Genomic DNA, 16,198 nt, shown 5'->3' with positions numbered 1-16,198 from the left:
TGCTAAAATGAGCGTCGCTTTAGCGCTAACGCACAGGCGGCCTCACTGTGCAAGTGTACGAATAGATGCTGGTTTAAAGCCAAAGGGTAGTCACACCAAATATTGATTTGATTTACATTTTTTTTCTGTTCACTCATTTTGCATTTTGTAAATTTGATAAAAAAATAAAAATGTAATATAAATTTTGAAAACATTATTTTACAGCATTTCTTCACACCTGCCTGAAACTTTTGCACAGAGCCGTATACATTTTTTAAATGTTACTTTTAATTTAAAACTAACTGGTCAGCTTCAAGTTCAAACATTCAGTTGCAAAATGAGAAACCAACCCAAAACATCAAACACTTGTAACTTTGAATATTTGTGATGAATTACATTTTACACTAGACCCTGGGGAAAAAAAACTGTTGATTACAAAAAAAAAATACTTTCAAAGCACTGATTATAGGTCTCAAACTGCTGGTAATTCTCTGTGTGCGTGACGTAGTAGCAGCAAATGCAGTAGAGTACGAGAGCCCCCCTATAAGTCAGTGATTGCGTGCTTCAAGCCAGCTCTCTAACCCCCATTGTGTTGCATAAATGAAATCCCCGGCAGCCTAATGCATAGCCTGTCTCCAGCCACACTGCATTCCCATAGTTCCGAATGACCCCAGATACAGCACATTGTACTAGCCTGTCACGTGTGACAGAAAGTGCTGGCTCTCCTTTTCACAACAAACATGAAACATTTGCACCTCCAGCATTTTTACACAATGGGGTACATATTAGCAAGTGTCCATGTAAGTTTCATAAAGTGATCTCATCTCTTTTTTTTTCTTTTTCTTCACCTTTTTTTTTTTTTAAATTTCATCTTTCCATGCCTGGGAGGGCTTCTCTCCGATTCTCAAACTGTTTTCGGTGACAGTTTGAAAAATCACATTAGAACACATGAGAGCACTGAATCTGCCTGCTTATGGTAAGTACCACCGGAAGAGCGTTCTTTCTTTTTAAGTGCTGTGTATGGTAGAGACTCTGATAGTTTGTTATCGGTCAATATAACATTTTGTTTTAACTGTTTTATTTTCTTTGATCCAACTACTGGGGTTTTGTTTGGGATCTTGTCCAGTTAATCTGAAAATAAAATCTAGTTAACTAGTATGCGATTACATAAATCTAGTATATAGTTTTGGCATTTGGGAGTTTGTACACATCAATTTCCCGTAATGTGTATTACCAAATATAAGTGTACAGAGTTAAAATTTTACATTCCTTTTTTATTTATAGATGGTGTTTGTAGAATTTGTGTTGTAAATCTACATTAGCAATAAATTAGTGTGTTCTGTTTGCCTGTAATGTTCCTCTAAAAGAGCAAAGATACAAGGTCAAAAATAATGTTAATAAGTTAATGTATTTTGTTTGATTTTTTTTGTATGTGAATGTCCATAAATGGCTGATATTGTTATCCTAATAAGTCCACAATGCTCATATAATTTCCTAAGCCTAAATACATTTTCTCAGCTGTGTCTGTTCTGTGTTCTTTAAACTGCATGGGAATTGAATTGGATGTTGACTTTTATATAGTGATCTGCAATGCTGGAAGAATTAGAAGAAATAGAGGGCCCGGGAGATGAAAGGACACAAGGGCAACTCCCTACCCCCCAAGCTAAAGACAAGAAGAAAGTACTTGGTAACTATGACTGTTTCTTCTTGTTAAAAAAAAAAAAAAATGAATGTAAACTGTTTTAGCATTTATATAATGTAAATAGTTTTTTGGCATGGGAGACAGTGAAGCCGGTAATAAGCATTACTCATAAACATTGTTTATGACATTTTATAAGTTATCAACAATGAGTGACACAATGGAGGTTATTTACGAAAGGCAAATCCACTTTGCACTACAAGTGCACTTGAGATTGCACTTGGAAGTGCATTAGCTGTAAATCTGAGGGGTAGATCTGCTGATTTTATCATCCAATCATGTGCAAGCTAAAATGCTGTTTTTTTATTTTCCTTGCATGTCCCCCTTGGATCTACAGCGACTGCACTTCCAAGTCCACTTTCAGTGCAATTTCAAGTGCACTTTGCTTTTGTAGTTTGCACTTGTAGTGCAAAGTTGATTTGCCTTTCGCAAATAACCCCCAATGTGCATTTCTGCAATGGAGTATGGGCAGGTATAGGGGGTTACCATAGGATAGAAAATATGTTTTATAAGAGAATGGAATTTTTAAGCAATGTATACATTTTAATCTGTCTCTTAAGCTGGCAATAGATGGACTGAAATTCAACCGATTCAGCAGGGAATTTCAATCCATGTGTGCAATGCTGTATCCTGGCCTAGGGCAGCACTTTGCAGGGGGGCAGCACAGAAAGAGTCCCCGCCAGCTTGCGCTACACTGTTAGTGTAACGCAAGCTGCTTTTAATTTTGACTGTCCTATCATCCTGGACCACAAACCTTCCTCACTGTGCTATATGTTTTCTGCTGCACCATTGGCATGATTATATCTTCTTAGTCTTAGTTAATTTGTGCTTAAAGTAGAACTATAGGCAACACTTTTTTTTTCATTTTGGATAGAGTAAGGGAGGGTTATAGCCCCTGTCAGTTTAGTTTTTACCATCCCTGTCCCATTGCAGAGACTTCCCTTCACTTCCTGCCCCATAGCCAAACAGGAAGTGAGATAAAATATATGCAAATTAAGGGAATCCAATGCCCCCCAGGCCCTAAGAACTAGTGTCCCCACTCAAAAAATTTGGGGTGGGTCTTAAACAGAAAGGGGTGTGGCCTTGACAGGAAGGGGTGTGTCATATTTAAATTAGGGGGTGCACGAGTTTAGTCAGGCCTAGGGCAGCACAAAACCTAAATACACTACTGCATGTGTGGACGTGTCTGTTCAACAGAATTCGATCATTGGTTTGACTTCTGTTAAACGGGCTTGTTTGGAAATGTTTCTCAATCAGCTGGCTGCAGCTGCTGATGAGTCCTGCTGTCAAAATACAATGCCCCATAGGGGAGGATTCCTCTATCTGCCTCGATTGTGTGGATGGAGGAAGTAATTTGTTTTTAAAAATGAATCATCTATGGGCAGCCTAAAGCCCCTTAATTATTGTCATGAATGCTGGGCAACATTGGTCAGTAAAAAAAAAAATGGCCGACATTTGACGTGTGTGTATGCCAGCCGGTCCAACAGAAGCCGGCCATTTGATTCCCCTTTGTCCGAATACAATGAGGTTGATTTACTAAAAGCAAATATACTGTGCACTGCAAGTACACTTGCTTCAGAGCTTAGAAAAGTGAAAATTTCTGTATGTGTTACAATAATCTATTTTAATAAAACCAATTGTGGAAAAAAAGAAAATTAGGCAAAGCTTCACTTTGCAAAGAATACTCAATCACATGCAAGGAATATATAAAAATAGAATTTTTGCTTGCACATGATAGAAATCAGCAGAGCTTCCCGTCAGATCTAAAGCAACTGCACTTGCAGTGAACAGTATATTTGCCTTTAGTAAATCAGCCTCTTCGTCTCAGAGGGTGCTCTAAAGTGAATGTAAACACTGTGCTATAAGCCTAGTACACATGGGCCGAATGTCGGCCGACATTGGCTGGTTCAATGTGTATGGGAGCCAGACCGACAGAAGGCTCATGACCAAAAAAGGTCTGCCCACCAGCTCCCGATCAGCGCTCTCAGCCAATGGCTGGCGGGTGTTCTGACGGGGGGGCCGTCCCACAATAGCACAGTGGGGGAGATTGCTGTACTAACATTGGTATGTTATTGCAGCAGCTCCGACCTATGCTGTCAGTTTTGTTTTTTTTGTTAAAAAAATCTAGTGGTGTGCACGAGGCTTTAGCATAATCATTACATTAGGAATGTAGCGACATCACCAAACTTCCTGTCAGTACAAAGGCACAGACAGAGCTTTTGGGGGGGGGGGGCTGTACCTGGTCTCAACTGACCAGATCCAGACCCTCCATGAAGAAAAAAGTGTACAAAATAGAATACAATATATCCTTAAAATAAATAAAAAACTTCCCCTGTGTGCATCGCAATGTTTTGTTGAAAGGGAAATAAAGCTTTTCTAAATTAAAACTTATACATTTACATTGAGCTTTACCATTCCACTGTGTTACATACAGTAAGTCAATTTTAATAATACATATTTGAGGTTGCACAAATTACATAAAGATTGCTTTGGGAACAGTTACAGGTAAATATATTTTATTCAAATTTTTTAGCTAGCGGCCAATGAAGGGGTTAAATGCTCCCGTGTAGCGTCACTGCAGAATCGCTTTGCAGGCGCTTCGGCAGCGGTGCCCATTTATTTCAATGAGCAGGAGTGGTGGAGGAGCGGTATACACCACTCCAAAGATGCTGCTTGCAGGACTTTTTTTAACGTCCTGCCAGCGCACCGCCTCAGTGTGAAAGCACTCGGGCTTTCACACTGAGACTGCAGGGGAGCGGTTTTGCAGGCACTTTACAGGCGCAATTTTTGGCCCAAAAGCACCTGAAAAACCTGAAGTGTGAAAAGGGTCTGACTGTTAGATTTTATTAAATGAAGACAAAAAATATAAAAACTCGGCATAACATATTGTCCCAAAAAAATCGGCATCATATATCGGCCATCGGCCGCCGCGATTTCTAATATCGGCATCTGCCAGAGAAAAACCCATATCGTTTGACCTCTAGTGACAAAGCACATTTTTCATTCATCATCAGCATACAACATAAAAATATGCGTGCAGGATCACACTAGACTTAGGCCTCGTACACACGGTCGGTTTGGTCCGATGACAATGAACCAAAGTTCATTGTCATCGGACCAAACCGACCGTGTGTATAGGCTATCGGTCTGTTTTCCTTCGGTCCAAAATTTTAAAACATGCTTCAAAACCGAACCGATGGACCGCTGCCCGATCGGACCAAACCGATGGTTAGTACAGAAAAGCATCGGTTCAAAACCCGCGCATGCTCAGAATCAAGTCGACGCATGCTTGGAAGCATTGAACTTTGTTTTTTTCAGCACATCGTGTGTTTTACGTCACCGCGTTCTGACCCGATCGGATTTTGAACTGATGGTGTGTACACACATCAGACCATCAGGCCACTTCAGCGGTGAACCGATGAAAATGGTCCGTCGGACCATTCTCATCGGTTTTGTCCGACCGTGTGTACGGGGCCTTATACATCCATATTTGGCCCAAAACACCACAGTTCTAGATTCAATGTAAACCCATACTTACTTGATTTATATTGTTATTTCTTGGGGTTACATTATGTAAAACCCATCAAAAATGTAAACACTTGTGAAAAAGAAACTTTAACACCAAAAAAGAGGAAGAACATACAATGCATCTAACCAGGTAGTGGGATTCAAATTCGAACCAAGAACCTCAGTGCTGCTAGGCAGAAGTGCTAACCATTTAGCAACTGTGCTGCCACATGTATGTAGGCTGCATCTCTGTGGTGTGAAACAGTCCTAAGTCCCAGGGGTGCAAGAAGTTAATAAATTCAGATGTCCTGTGAAAGGCCGGAGAGACACTGAACAATCTGTTTCTGGCATATGCCATCTGTTTTGAAGGCTGGTTATGACTGATTACGGTCAGCATGCTGAGAGATAAACAGTTGCCATTTTGTGGGTTTAGGCTTGGTAAGAGGCTGCAATTAGAGATGGTGGAGAAACATAATTTATGGAAGGACCTATCCGCACGTCCTATTGTCGTCTCATTCTTGTTTCCTTTTTTGTGGCTGCGAAAAAAATCCCCAAATTCCTTTTTTTCTCTCTTTCTGCTGTGTCGCTACTTAAGGAAAGTTTACGATTCTTTTCAAGAGCTCCTTCCTTTTAAACTATTGAAAAGGGTGGAGCTCTTGAAAAGAAGCGTAAACTTAGTTGCGACACAGCAGAAAGAGAGAAAAAATACATTTTGGGATTTTTTCGCAGGCACAAAAAAGGAAACAAGAATGAGACGACAATAGGACGTGCGGATAGTGATGATTATGAAGAGATTTTCCAGATTGCATCTACCAGTGGGCAAAGGTGTGAAGTGGGTCACTCCACATAAGCATTTACCAACCATCCATTTTGATTAACATTATTTGGAGTTTTGGAGGTCGTTTAAGAGCTGCAGCAATAGATTGGTCCTACAGGATTTACATCATGTCTGATTGACTTTTTTGAACGCATGTTCCTCAGGGTTCAATCCTTCCGGTAAGCCTCTCTTCAGATGGTGACGGCTTCTTCTTTCCTTTGTTTACAGATTTGGAATAAGGGAGCACTATCACCTTTCAATTTATTGGATTATCACCCTTTTTACAGATATTTTTGCACATACAGGGCCAAATTCTCAAAAGAGATACGCAGACTTAACTGCTGTTCAGCCTGCGTATCTCTGTGCCTAACTTTGGAAACGATTCTCAAAAGGCTTTTTCCAAAGTTAGGCAGAAAATCCGGCATGTGTAAGACACTTACACGGTCAGATTTTAGGATGCAGTACCGCATCCGCCACTGGGGGCATTTCTCATTGAAATCCAGCTTTGCGTATGCAAATGAGGACTTAAGTAGATTTTCAAAGCATTTCAGCACTTTGATTTCTGCCTAAGTTCCGAATTTGCCGGCGCAAAATTAGGGCTGGATTTATAATGTGTAAAGTTAGCCAAACCTTGTAAAGGCCCATTTCAGCGACGGCATTTGGTATGCATTCCTGAGGGAGAACTCCACGGCAATTTTTAAATTCAAAACCGGCATGGGTTCCCCCCCAGGAGCATACCAGGCCCTTAGGTCTGGTATGGGTTGTAAGGAGACCCCCCCACGCCGAAAAATTGACGTAGGGGGTCCCCCTACAATCCATACCAGACCCGTATCCAAAGCACGCTACCCGGCCGGACAGGAATGGGAGTGGGGACGAGCGAGCGTCCCCCCCCCCTCCTGAGCCGTGCCAGGCCGCATGCCCTCAACATGGGGGGGTTGGGTGCTCTGGGGCAGGGGGGCGCACTGCGGGCCCCCCCACCCCAGAGCACCCTGTCCCCATGTTGATGAGGACAGGACCTCTTCCCGACAACCCTTGCCATTGGTTGTCGGGGTCTGCGGGCGGAGGCTTATCGGAATCTGGGAGTCCCCTCAAATAAGGGGGCCCCCAGATACCGGCCCCCACCCTAAGTGAATGGATATGGGGTACATCGTACCCCTATCCATTCACCTGGAGGCAAAAAGTAAAATGTAGTAAACACACAACACAAGGCTTTTTAAAATATTTTATTATTCTGCTCCGGATGCCCCCCCTGTCTTCGTTATTAGCTCTATTTCCAGGGGGGGCTTCTTCTTCCGCTCTCCGGGGGTCTTCTCCGCTCTCCGGGGGTCTTCTCCGCTCTCCGGGGGGGCTTCTCCGGACTCCGGGGGGCTTCTTCCATCTTCTCCCCTCTTCCGCTCTTGACTCGGCGAACCCCGGTTCTTCTGCAGCTCTCCGGTGCCTTCTTCTTCAGCGCTGGCTGCCTGCTATGTTTGTGTGTTAGCTCGATTAGTAACAGGCAGCCGGCGCGGTCTTCTGTGGCGTCAGGGTCTTCTGGTCTTCTGTTCTTCCGATGTTGCCTCGTCGCCTGTTGTCGCTGTAATGATGGAAGCGCGCCTTGCATCACATTTATATAGGCATCACCGTCCCATCATGCTCCGGCAGGTACCCACGTGGTGGGTGCCTACCCACGTGCACCCACCACGTGGGTACCTACCGGAGCATGATGGGACGGTGATGCCTATATAAATGGGATGCAAGGCGCGCTTCCATCATTACAGCGACAACCGGCGACGAGGCAACATCGGAAGAACAGAAGACCAGAAGACCCTGACGTCACAGAAGACCGCGCCGGCTGCCTGTTTGAAATCGAGCTAACACACAAACATAGCAGGCAGCCAGCGCTGAAGAAGAAGGCACCGGAGAGCTGCAGAAGAACCGGGGTTCGCCGAGTCAAGAGCGGAAGAGGGGAGAAGATGGAAGAAGCCCCCCGGAGTCCGGAGAAGCCCCCCCGGAGAGCGGAGAAGACCCCCGGAGAGCGGAGAAGACCCCCGGAGAGCGGAAGAAGAAGCCCCCCCTGGAAATAGAGCTAATAACGAAGACAGGGGGGGCATCCGGAGCAGAATAATAAAATATTTTAAAAAGCCTTGTGTTGTGTGTTTACTACATTTTACTTTTTGCCTCCAGGTGAATGGATAGGGGTACGATGTACCCCATATCCATTCACTTAGGGTGGGGGCCGGTATCTGGGGGCCCCCTTATTTGAGGGGACTCCCAGATTCCGATAAGCCTCCGCCCGCAGACCCCGACAACCAATGGCAAGGGTTGTCGGGAAGAGGTCCTGTCCTCATCAACATGGGGACAGGGTGCTCTGGGGTGGGGGGGCCCGCAGTGCGCCCCCCTGCCCCAGAGCACCCAACCCCCCCATGTTGAGGGCATGCGGCCTGGCACGGCTCAGGAGGGGGGGGGACGCTCGCTCGTCCCCACTCCCATTCCTGTCCGGCCGGGTAGCGTGCTTTGGATACGGGTCTGGTATGGATTGTAGGGGGACCCCCTACGTCAATTTTTCGGCGTGGGGGGGTCTCCTTACAACCCATACCAGACCTAAGGGCCTGGTATGCTCCTGGGGGGTGAACCCATGCCGTTTTTTTCTTTGAAAATTGGCATGGAGTTCACCCTCAGGAATGCATGCTGAGCGACGCTGTCATTTTTTTTTAAAATTATTTGTTTTCCCGGCGCGTCTTTTTATTTCACCCGTCGCAACTTTAGTGTCCCGTCGAAATTCTCAAAGCCGCCCGGCGTTAATTACGTTCGCGCGCTGCACGTCGGGAAAATGACGTCACACGCATGCGCAGTACGGCCGGCGCGGGAGCGCGCCTCATTTAAATTTTAAACGCCCCCAGGAGAGGAGGACCGCCTTACGACGGCGGCACTTAAGTTACACTGCGTGTAATTTCTACCTAAGTGCTTTGACGATCAGGTACTTAGGTAGAAATTTTAAGTCAGTGTAACTTAACTGCTGAAATTTAAGTTACGCACAGTTTTTGAGAATTTGGCCCACAGTGCCTTGCGAAAGTATTCGGCCCCCTTGAACTTTGCGACCTTTTGCCACATTTCAGGCTTCAAACATAAAGATATAAAACTGTAATTTTTTTTGAGGAATCAACAACAAGTGGGACACAATCATGAAGTGGAATGAAATTTATTGGATATTTCAAACTTTTTTAACAAATAAAAAACTGAAAAATTGGGCGTGCAAAATTATTCAGCCCCCTTAAGTTAATACTTTGTAGCGCCACCTTTTGCTGCGATTACAGCTGTAAGTCGCTTGGGGTATGTCTCTATCAGTTTTGCACATCGAGAGACTGAAATTGTTGCCCATTCCTTCTTGCAAAACAGCTCGAGCTCAGTGAGGTTGGATGGAGACAGTTTGTGAACAGCAGTTTTCAGTTCTTTCCACAGATTCTCGATTGGATTCAGGTCTGGACTTTGACTTGGCCATTCTAACACCCGGATATGTTTATTTGTGAACCATTCCATTGTAGATTTTGCTTTATGTTTAGGATCATTGTCTTGTTGGAAGACAAATCTCCGTCCCAGTCTCAGGTCTTTTGCAGACTCCATCAGGTTTTCTTCCAGAATGGTCCTGTATTTGGCTCCATCCATCTTCCCATCAATTTTAACCATCTTCCCTGTCCCTGCTGAAGAAAAGCAGGCCCAAACCATGATGCTGCCATGGGGATGGGGATGGTGTGTTCAGGGTGATGAGCTGTGTTGCTTTTACGCCAAACATAACGTTTTGCATTGTTGCCAAAAAGTTCGATTTTGGTTTCATCTGACCAGAGCACCTTCTTCCACATGTTTGGTGCCAGGTGGCTTGTGGCAAAAATTTAAACAACACTTTTTATGGATATCTTTAAGAAATGGCTTTCTTCTTGCCACTCTTCCATAAAGGCCAGATGTGTGCAGTTTTCGACTGATTGTTGTCCTATGGACAGAGTCTCCCACCTCAGCTGTAGATCTCTGCAGTTCATCCAGAGTGATCATGGGCCTCTTGGCTGCATCTCTGATCAGTCTTCTCCTTGTATGAACTGAAATTTCATGAGGGTCGGCCAGGTCTTCGTAGATTTGCAGTGGTCTGATACTCCTTCCATTTCAATATTATCGCTTGCACAGTGCTCCTTGGGATGTTTAAAGCTTGGGAAATCTTTTTGTATCCAAATCCGGCTTTAAACTTCTCCACAACAGTATCTCGCACCTGCCTGGTGTGTTCCTTGTTCTTCATGATGCTCTCTGCGCTTTAAACGGACCTCTGAGACTATCACAGTGCAGGTGCATTTATACAGAGACTTGATTACACACAGGTGGATTCTATTTATCATCATTAGTCATTTAGGTCAACATTGGATCATTCAGAGATCCGCACTGAACTTCTGGAGAGAGTTTGCTGCACTGAAAGTAAAGGGGCTGAATAATTTTGCACGCCCAATTTTTCAGTTTTTCATTTGTTAAAAAAGTTTGAAATATCCAATAAATTTCGTTCCACTTCATGATTGTGTCCCACTTGTTGTTGATTCTTAAAAAAAAATTACAGTTTTATATCTTTATGTTTGAAGCCTGAAATGTGGCAAAAGGTTGCAAAGTTCAAGGGGGCCGAATACTTTCGCAAGGCACTGTATACATTTGACACATGTATTCACAGATATATGTATATATAGTTTAATTCGGTGTATTCATCATTGGTTTGACTTTAGCGCTACATTTATGTGTTTTGTTTGTTCTTTTTCCACTTGTCTATTGGTTTTGTAGCTGCTCACCATTTACAGACAGCGCGGAATTATTTTGTTTTTTGGTTCCTATATATCACTTTTTGAAGTAGTTTAAAAGCAGATTATTTTTAAACAATATACCACACATTTAAATACCATTTAGGCAATTATATCATGCTGTAGTGTAAACATTATTTCCATGTGCAATTCTAGCAAGAGTCATGGTTCGGCCACGATCTGTTGTCTGGGACCTATAGTGAATTTGATTTTGGGAGTATTTTTCCCCCAGCGCTATTAATTCTATTTGGGTATTGAGAGTATTTATTCACGCAAACGAATATTAGCACTACAGTAAACGGCCCGTTTATGTATAAAAATATATGTTCCAGGTCAAAGACTCAAAGTATTAAAGTAAGAGGGTTAATATTAAATTTCCAGAAAACTAGATTGAGATGGTGTTATCAAAATAATGACATGTTTACATTAATTACAGATGTAATTGGTTAGTTCACCTTTACAATAAAATTGACTAAGCATTTTAGTGTCCCTGTACATTAAAAAACGCTGGTCAGGGTTTAAAATTAATTTTCTAAGCGTGTCTAAGAAATTTCTAGATAGGTATTCCTCCTACCTGCCCAGATGTAGTTTGCAGTAAGACGCACTCTGTTTTATCCAAAACTTGTGTATTCCCATAGTGAGTGCCATTTAGGTTTTTATACACCTGTACATTCAAAATCTCTTCTGTTTGAGCTGCAGAAATGCCTTCAAACTGAAGATCTTACTTCACAAATCAGCTGAGTTTTAACCAGTTCAGTTCTCACACCAGTACACCACTTATGGACCAGGGCAGTTTTTACATTTCTTCTATGGACCTGCTCACGTGACAATAATTGTCATAATTTAGCATAACAAAGTAATACATATTGTTGTTTTTTTTAAGGACAAACAAGGCTTTCTTTTGGCAATATCGTCTTGCAAAAATTATTTTATATTTTTTTCAATTAATAGGCAACAATTGTAACAGAACCAAAAAAACACACTATTTTTTATTTTATTTAATCAAGGTTGGTTAAAAAAAAGTCTTATTTGACCCCTTTTAGTTTTTTAGGCAGACCCGTTTGGACAGATGGGGGATCTGTTTTCATCTGTCTGGTGGATTGGATGGCTGTCGGGTGTAAAAGGACATGGTGTCTGTTTACATCCGACCGCCCATAGAGCAGGCTGTGTCTGTGTCCACTCTGCATAAGTGGAGCAGACACGGACCAGCCATCCAGATTTCTTGGCAGGCAGACTCCTGGGGGAGTCCGCCACATGTGAAAGGGGCCTTAATGTAGATAAAAAGTATACTTTTTATCAGTTGTTATTTACAAATAAAAGAGAAGCCTTTTTAGAATTTTTTTTTCTTTTTTTGAAATGCAATGCTTTGATTAACAGGGGAGGGGTTAATTAGGGCTAATTAGGGTAAACAGTTAATATCATTTTTTATTTATATATATATATATATATATATATATATATATATAACGGTCACCACCGTTTACGATATTCCCATTCCATCAACCACGACAGCTTATCTGACACTCCAACCATCCAACAGACACGATCCATTCCATTCCCCAGAATAACCGAGACTCACACAGCTCTGGTACTGGTTTCAAAATGTATGAACACTTTTAATGGTATCTTGGCTTCCTTATATACAGTACAGCATGTTTCAGTTAATCACAGGGACAAAGAACTCTCCACCCACACATCACACAATGGGGCCTCAATACACCTTCAGATGGGCTAATTACTAAACATTATCCAGACAGCATGGCTCTGCCAATCTGTTCTCACCTACTTCATAATACACATTCCTTAAGTCAGACGTCTGACCTTTAGACTGCTAACTCACAACACATATCTATCATCAATAGCATCTTCACACAATGAAAGGTCTTAGGAGCAGACGTACTTAGTTAGCATCTCAACAGCCTAGGTTAAGCATTGAAGTAGACACTCTTATTGACCGGTTGGGGGGTCAGCATGAAATCAAACTGTAATATTCCAAGATATCCTGCAAAACATGAATTATCATTTATCAGTCACCCTATGCCCAAAAGGGGCACAGGGTGACCCTAGACCCAAGAGTCATTAGTGACGCTGGCACAGGAGTACCCCCCATCCTTCAAAAGTCTTTGGGTGTCACAGGTCATTCCGTTACAATATATATATATATATAGCCAGGAGCGGGACTGTCAGTGGTGTTTGGACTGGAGTGGACTGAAGAGACCACCTAGTGTGGAGAGAGACTGTCACTGTAACTCAGGAGGGGTAACTCAGGAGGTGACGTGTTGTGTCGGTGAGGTGTCATCATCATCATCTGTGCTGCTGCACACTGCTGTCAGTTTCGGAGTCAATTTCATGTATGTGTGCCGCCCATTCTAATTTCCTGCCCCTGAACTACTTACTATATCAAAAATAAAAAATAAAATATGTTTTTTGCCTTAATATTTACCTCATCACATTGCTTATTGCATATTGTACTTGTTTGTAGCCTGAATACTGAAACTTGCATTTAAAACTGTAACTTCTGGAAATGGCAGTACAACCGTGGCTGTGCCAGTAAATCTTGGGTGTCGCGTCAGTATATTTCAATATTGTAGGTTGGCAACACTGCATCGGATTGTTAGTACAGTGGCTGTGACTTGAGCTGTCATAAATATGCACCAGACTGAGCATTTTTAATGCTGGATTTCTCTGCCAGCTCTTTGAAAAAAGTTCAAGCATAAATAAGGACTACATATCCCATGGTACCTTGTCTGCAAACAATGCAGTACTGACTCTGCCAGACTCAGTGCTCTTAGTATTCATAGCTCAGTAACAGAACTGGTCTGACATGCCCCCTCTCTTCCTTTACAATAAAAGTCTATGTGAGAACACTTGGACTGAGGGGTATGGCTGTTACTCAGCTCTGTCAGAACAGACCACTGCAACCTGAGAGCAAGAAGCAGCCCTTTCACTGAGCATACTGAGGAAAAAGGGTATGTATGACATTTCAAAACAAAAATCTGTCACAAATTTTAACCTGTGGGAGTACAGGACTATAGATACAAATGTGTAGACTTCAATTCAGTTTTTATAAAAAATAAGTTGAGAGATAAAAAACTAAAAATTAGCGTGAATATTGCTTACTTTATACTCTATCCAGTAGTGTATTTCGGTTTTGTGCTGCCCTAGGCCTGACTAAACTCATGCACCCCCTAATTTAAAGATGACCCACCCCTTCCTGTCAAGACTACACCCCTTTCTGTCTAAGACCCACCCTGAAATTTTCGAGTGGGGACACAGTGTTCTTAGGGCCTGGGGGGGGGGGGGCAATAGATTCCCTTAATTTGCATAGATTTCCTCTAACTTCCTGTTTGGCTATGGGGCAGGAAGTGAAGGGAAATCTCTGCAATGGGACAGGGATGGTAAACTGACGGGCTATAACCCTCCCTTACTCTACCCAAAATGAAAAAAAAAGTGTTGCCTATAGTTCTAATTTAAGCACAAATTTCTGATCATTTTATGAAGAGGACTAAGAAAATATAACCATGCCAATGGTGCAACAGAAAAAATATAGCACAGTGAGGAAGGTTTGTGGTCCAGGCTGATAGGACAGTCAAAATTAGAAGCAGCTTGCGTTACACTAACAGTGTAGCACAAGCCGGCGGGGACTCTTTCCGTGCTGCCCCCCTGCAAAGTGCTGCCCTAGGCCTGGGCCTTCTTTGCCTAGGCCAGGATACAGCATTGACTATATCCATGTACAGTTAACTGGTGTTCTCTGCAGTATAGTGATAGTATAATACAGTGCCAACTATAGGAACATTCAGCAGTACAAGGCAGGCTCGTAATCCATGAGACAGCAGTAGCAATATGTTAAACAGACAAGTAATTATGTATAATGCATCCTCTGGCTCCACTGGCTAGTTAAGCATTCTATAGGTCTTGGAACAGTTAAATAGCTGTGTACAAAGGGCTTGCAGTCTATCAGTTTTGCAGTCTACCTCCTGGTCTGGGCTGATTATTTTTGGCCAGTGTCCCTATTGCTTCTCTGCCATAGCTGCCAGTCCACTCTTTGCCTACTCTCATATAAATAAGATATATTTGGTTGTTAAAAAATGTTATGTCATCTCACTGGGCATCTAGCAGTTATCTTTATATCTGTTTGATTTGTTTCCAGGTCCAGCGGTAAACTATCTGATGGGACCAAGGTTTCTTGTCTATGTGAGCTGTGCATTGTCAATATGGGTAAGGTCATTTTTTTCTGGTAGGCTCATTATTTACAGCTTTTGAAACCGTAAATCAGCATTACAGTGCAATAATAAAATCGAACAAAAACATGTATTTATTAAAAGCATTGAGTCAGATATCTTTTTTTTTTTTTAAAGAGGTACCTTGCTCATAAATAAAAATGAAAAGTTGGCTGAAAAATTCCTGCCATGTGTATGCATACCAAGTTCACGGCCAACGCCCTTCGGACAAAAAATCCACAGGGAAAGTCCGATGGAAGTCCGATCGTGTGTATGAGGCTTGAGACTGGATTGCCAAGCAGTTTTCGTAACTTTTAACTAAATCAACCTATAGCTTAACATCAGATATGTTAGGTGCCATGTTACATCTCCATTTGCCCATAATCATTAATCTTGCCACAGAAAGCATACTTACCAATGTACTATTGTTCTTTTAACCTGTTGTACTACAGTTTTTCCATAAATGTTGAATACAACTTTATTGCAAAACCATTCTTTGGATATGCTGTGCTCGCTATAAACATTTGTAAATTATATATACACAACACATCTGCTACAAAGAAAACTGTGTGCCAACTCAAAAAATGGGTATAAAATGTGAAAAATCTTAAAGCACAGTACAGAAGTACAAAAAAAAGTTTTTAATCAGTAATCTACGAAAAAAAAATTAAACATACAGTGACAAAAGATATAAAAGTAAAACAGTTAAAATACAGTTAGAAAAATATAGGATAATACACTTTCTAGGGATTTGGGCATCCTCAAAATCTCTTATGCCCTGTACACATGATCGGTCCATCCGATGAAAACGGACTGATGGATTTTTTCATCAGTTATCCGATGAAGCTGACTGATGATCAGTCGTGCCTACAAACCATCGGTTAAAAAAACGATTGTGTCAGAACGCGGTGACGTAAACCAAATACAACGGCACTATAAAGGGGAAGTTCAAATCCAATGGCGCCACCCTTGGGGCTGCTTTAGCTGATTTTGTGTTCGTAAAAGACGATTCGCTCTTTTCTGTCTGTTACAGCGTGATGAATGTGCTGTCCCCATAACGAACGCTAGTTTTACCAGAACGAGCGCTCCCGTCCCCTAATTTAGTCTGAGCATGCGTGTATTTTTTAACCGATGGACGTGCCTACAGACGATCGTTTTTTTTCGGTTAGTTAAC

General features: G+C 42.3%; 1 protein-coding gene across 1 annotated transcript in view; it reads left to right on the top strand.

Annotated features, from left to right (window-relative positions):
- The first annotated feature begins 292 nt into the window (after positions 1 to 292).
- LOC120940160 (solute carrier family 40 member 1-like) overlaps positions 293 to 16,198 on the top strand; it is a 53,567-nt gene continuing 37,661 nt past the window's right edge. Inside the window, exons 1-3 of the mRNA XM_040352837.1 lie at positions 293 to 955; positions 1,561 to 1,666; positions 14,955 to 15,022. Of these exons, the coding sequence (XP_040208771.1) occupies positions 1,570 to 1,666; positions 14,955 to 15,022 (165 nt within the window). The 5' untranslated portion in view covers positions 293 to 955; positions 1,561 to 1,569. The remainder of the gene's footprint in view (positions 956 to 1,560; positions 1,667 to 14,954; positions 15,023 to 16,198) is intronic.

Source organism: Rana temporaria, chromosome 5, assembly GCF_905171775.1.
Source record: "Rana temporaria chromosome 5, aRanTem1.1, whole genome shotgun sequence".
In the NCBI taxonomy this organism is placed as follows: Eukaryota; Metazoa; Chordata; class Amphibia; order Anura; family Ranidae; genus Rana; species Rana temporaria.
The sequence above is the reverse complement of the archived record's forward strand: the minus strand, read 5'-3'. Positions and strand labels throughout refer to the sequence as shown.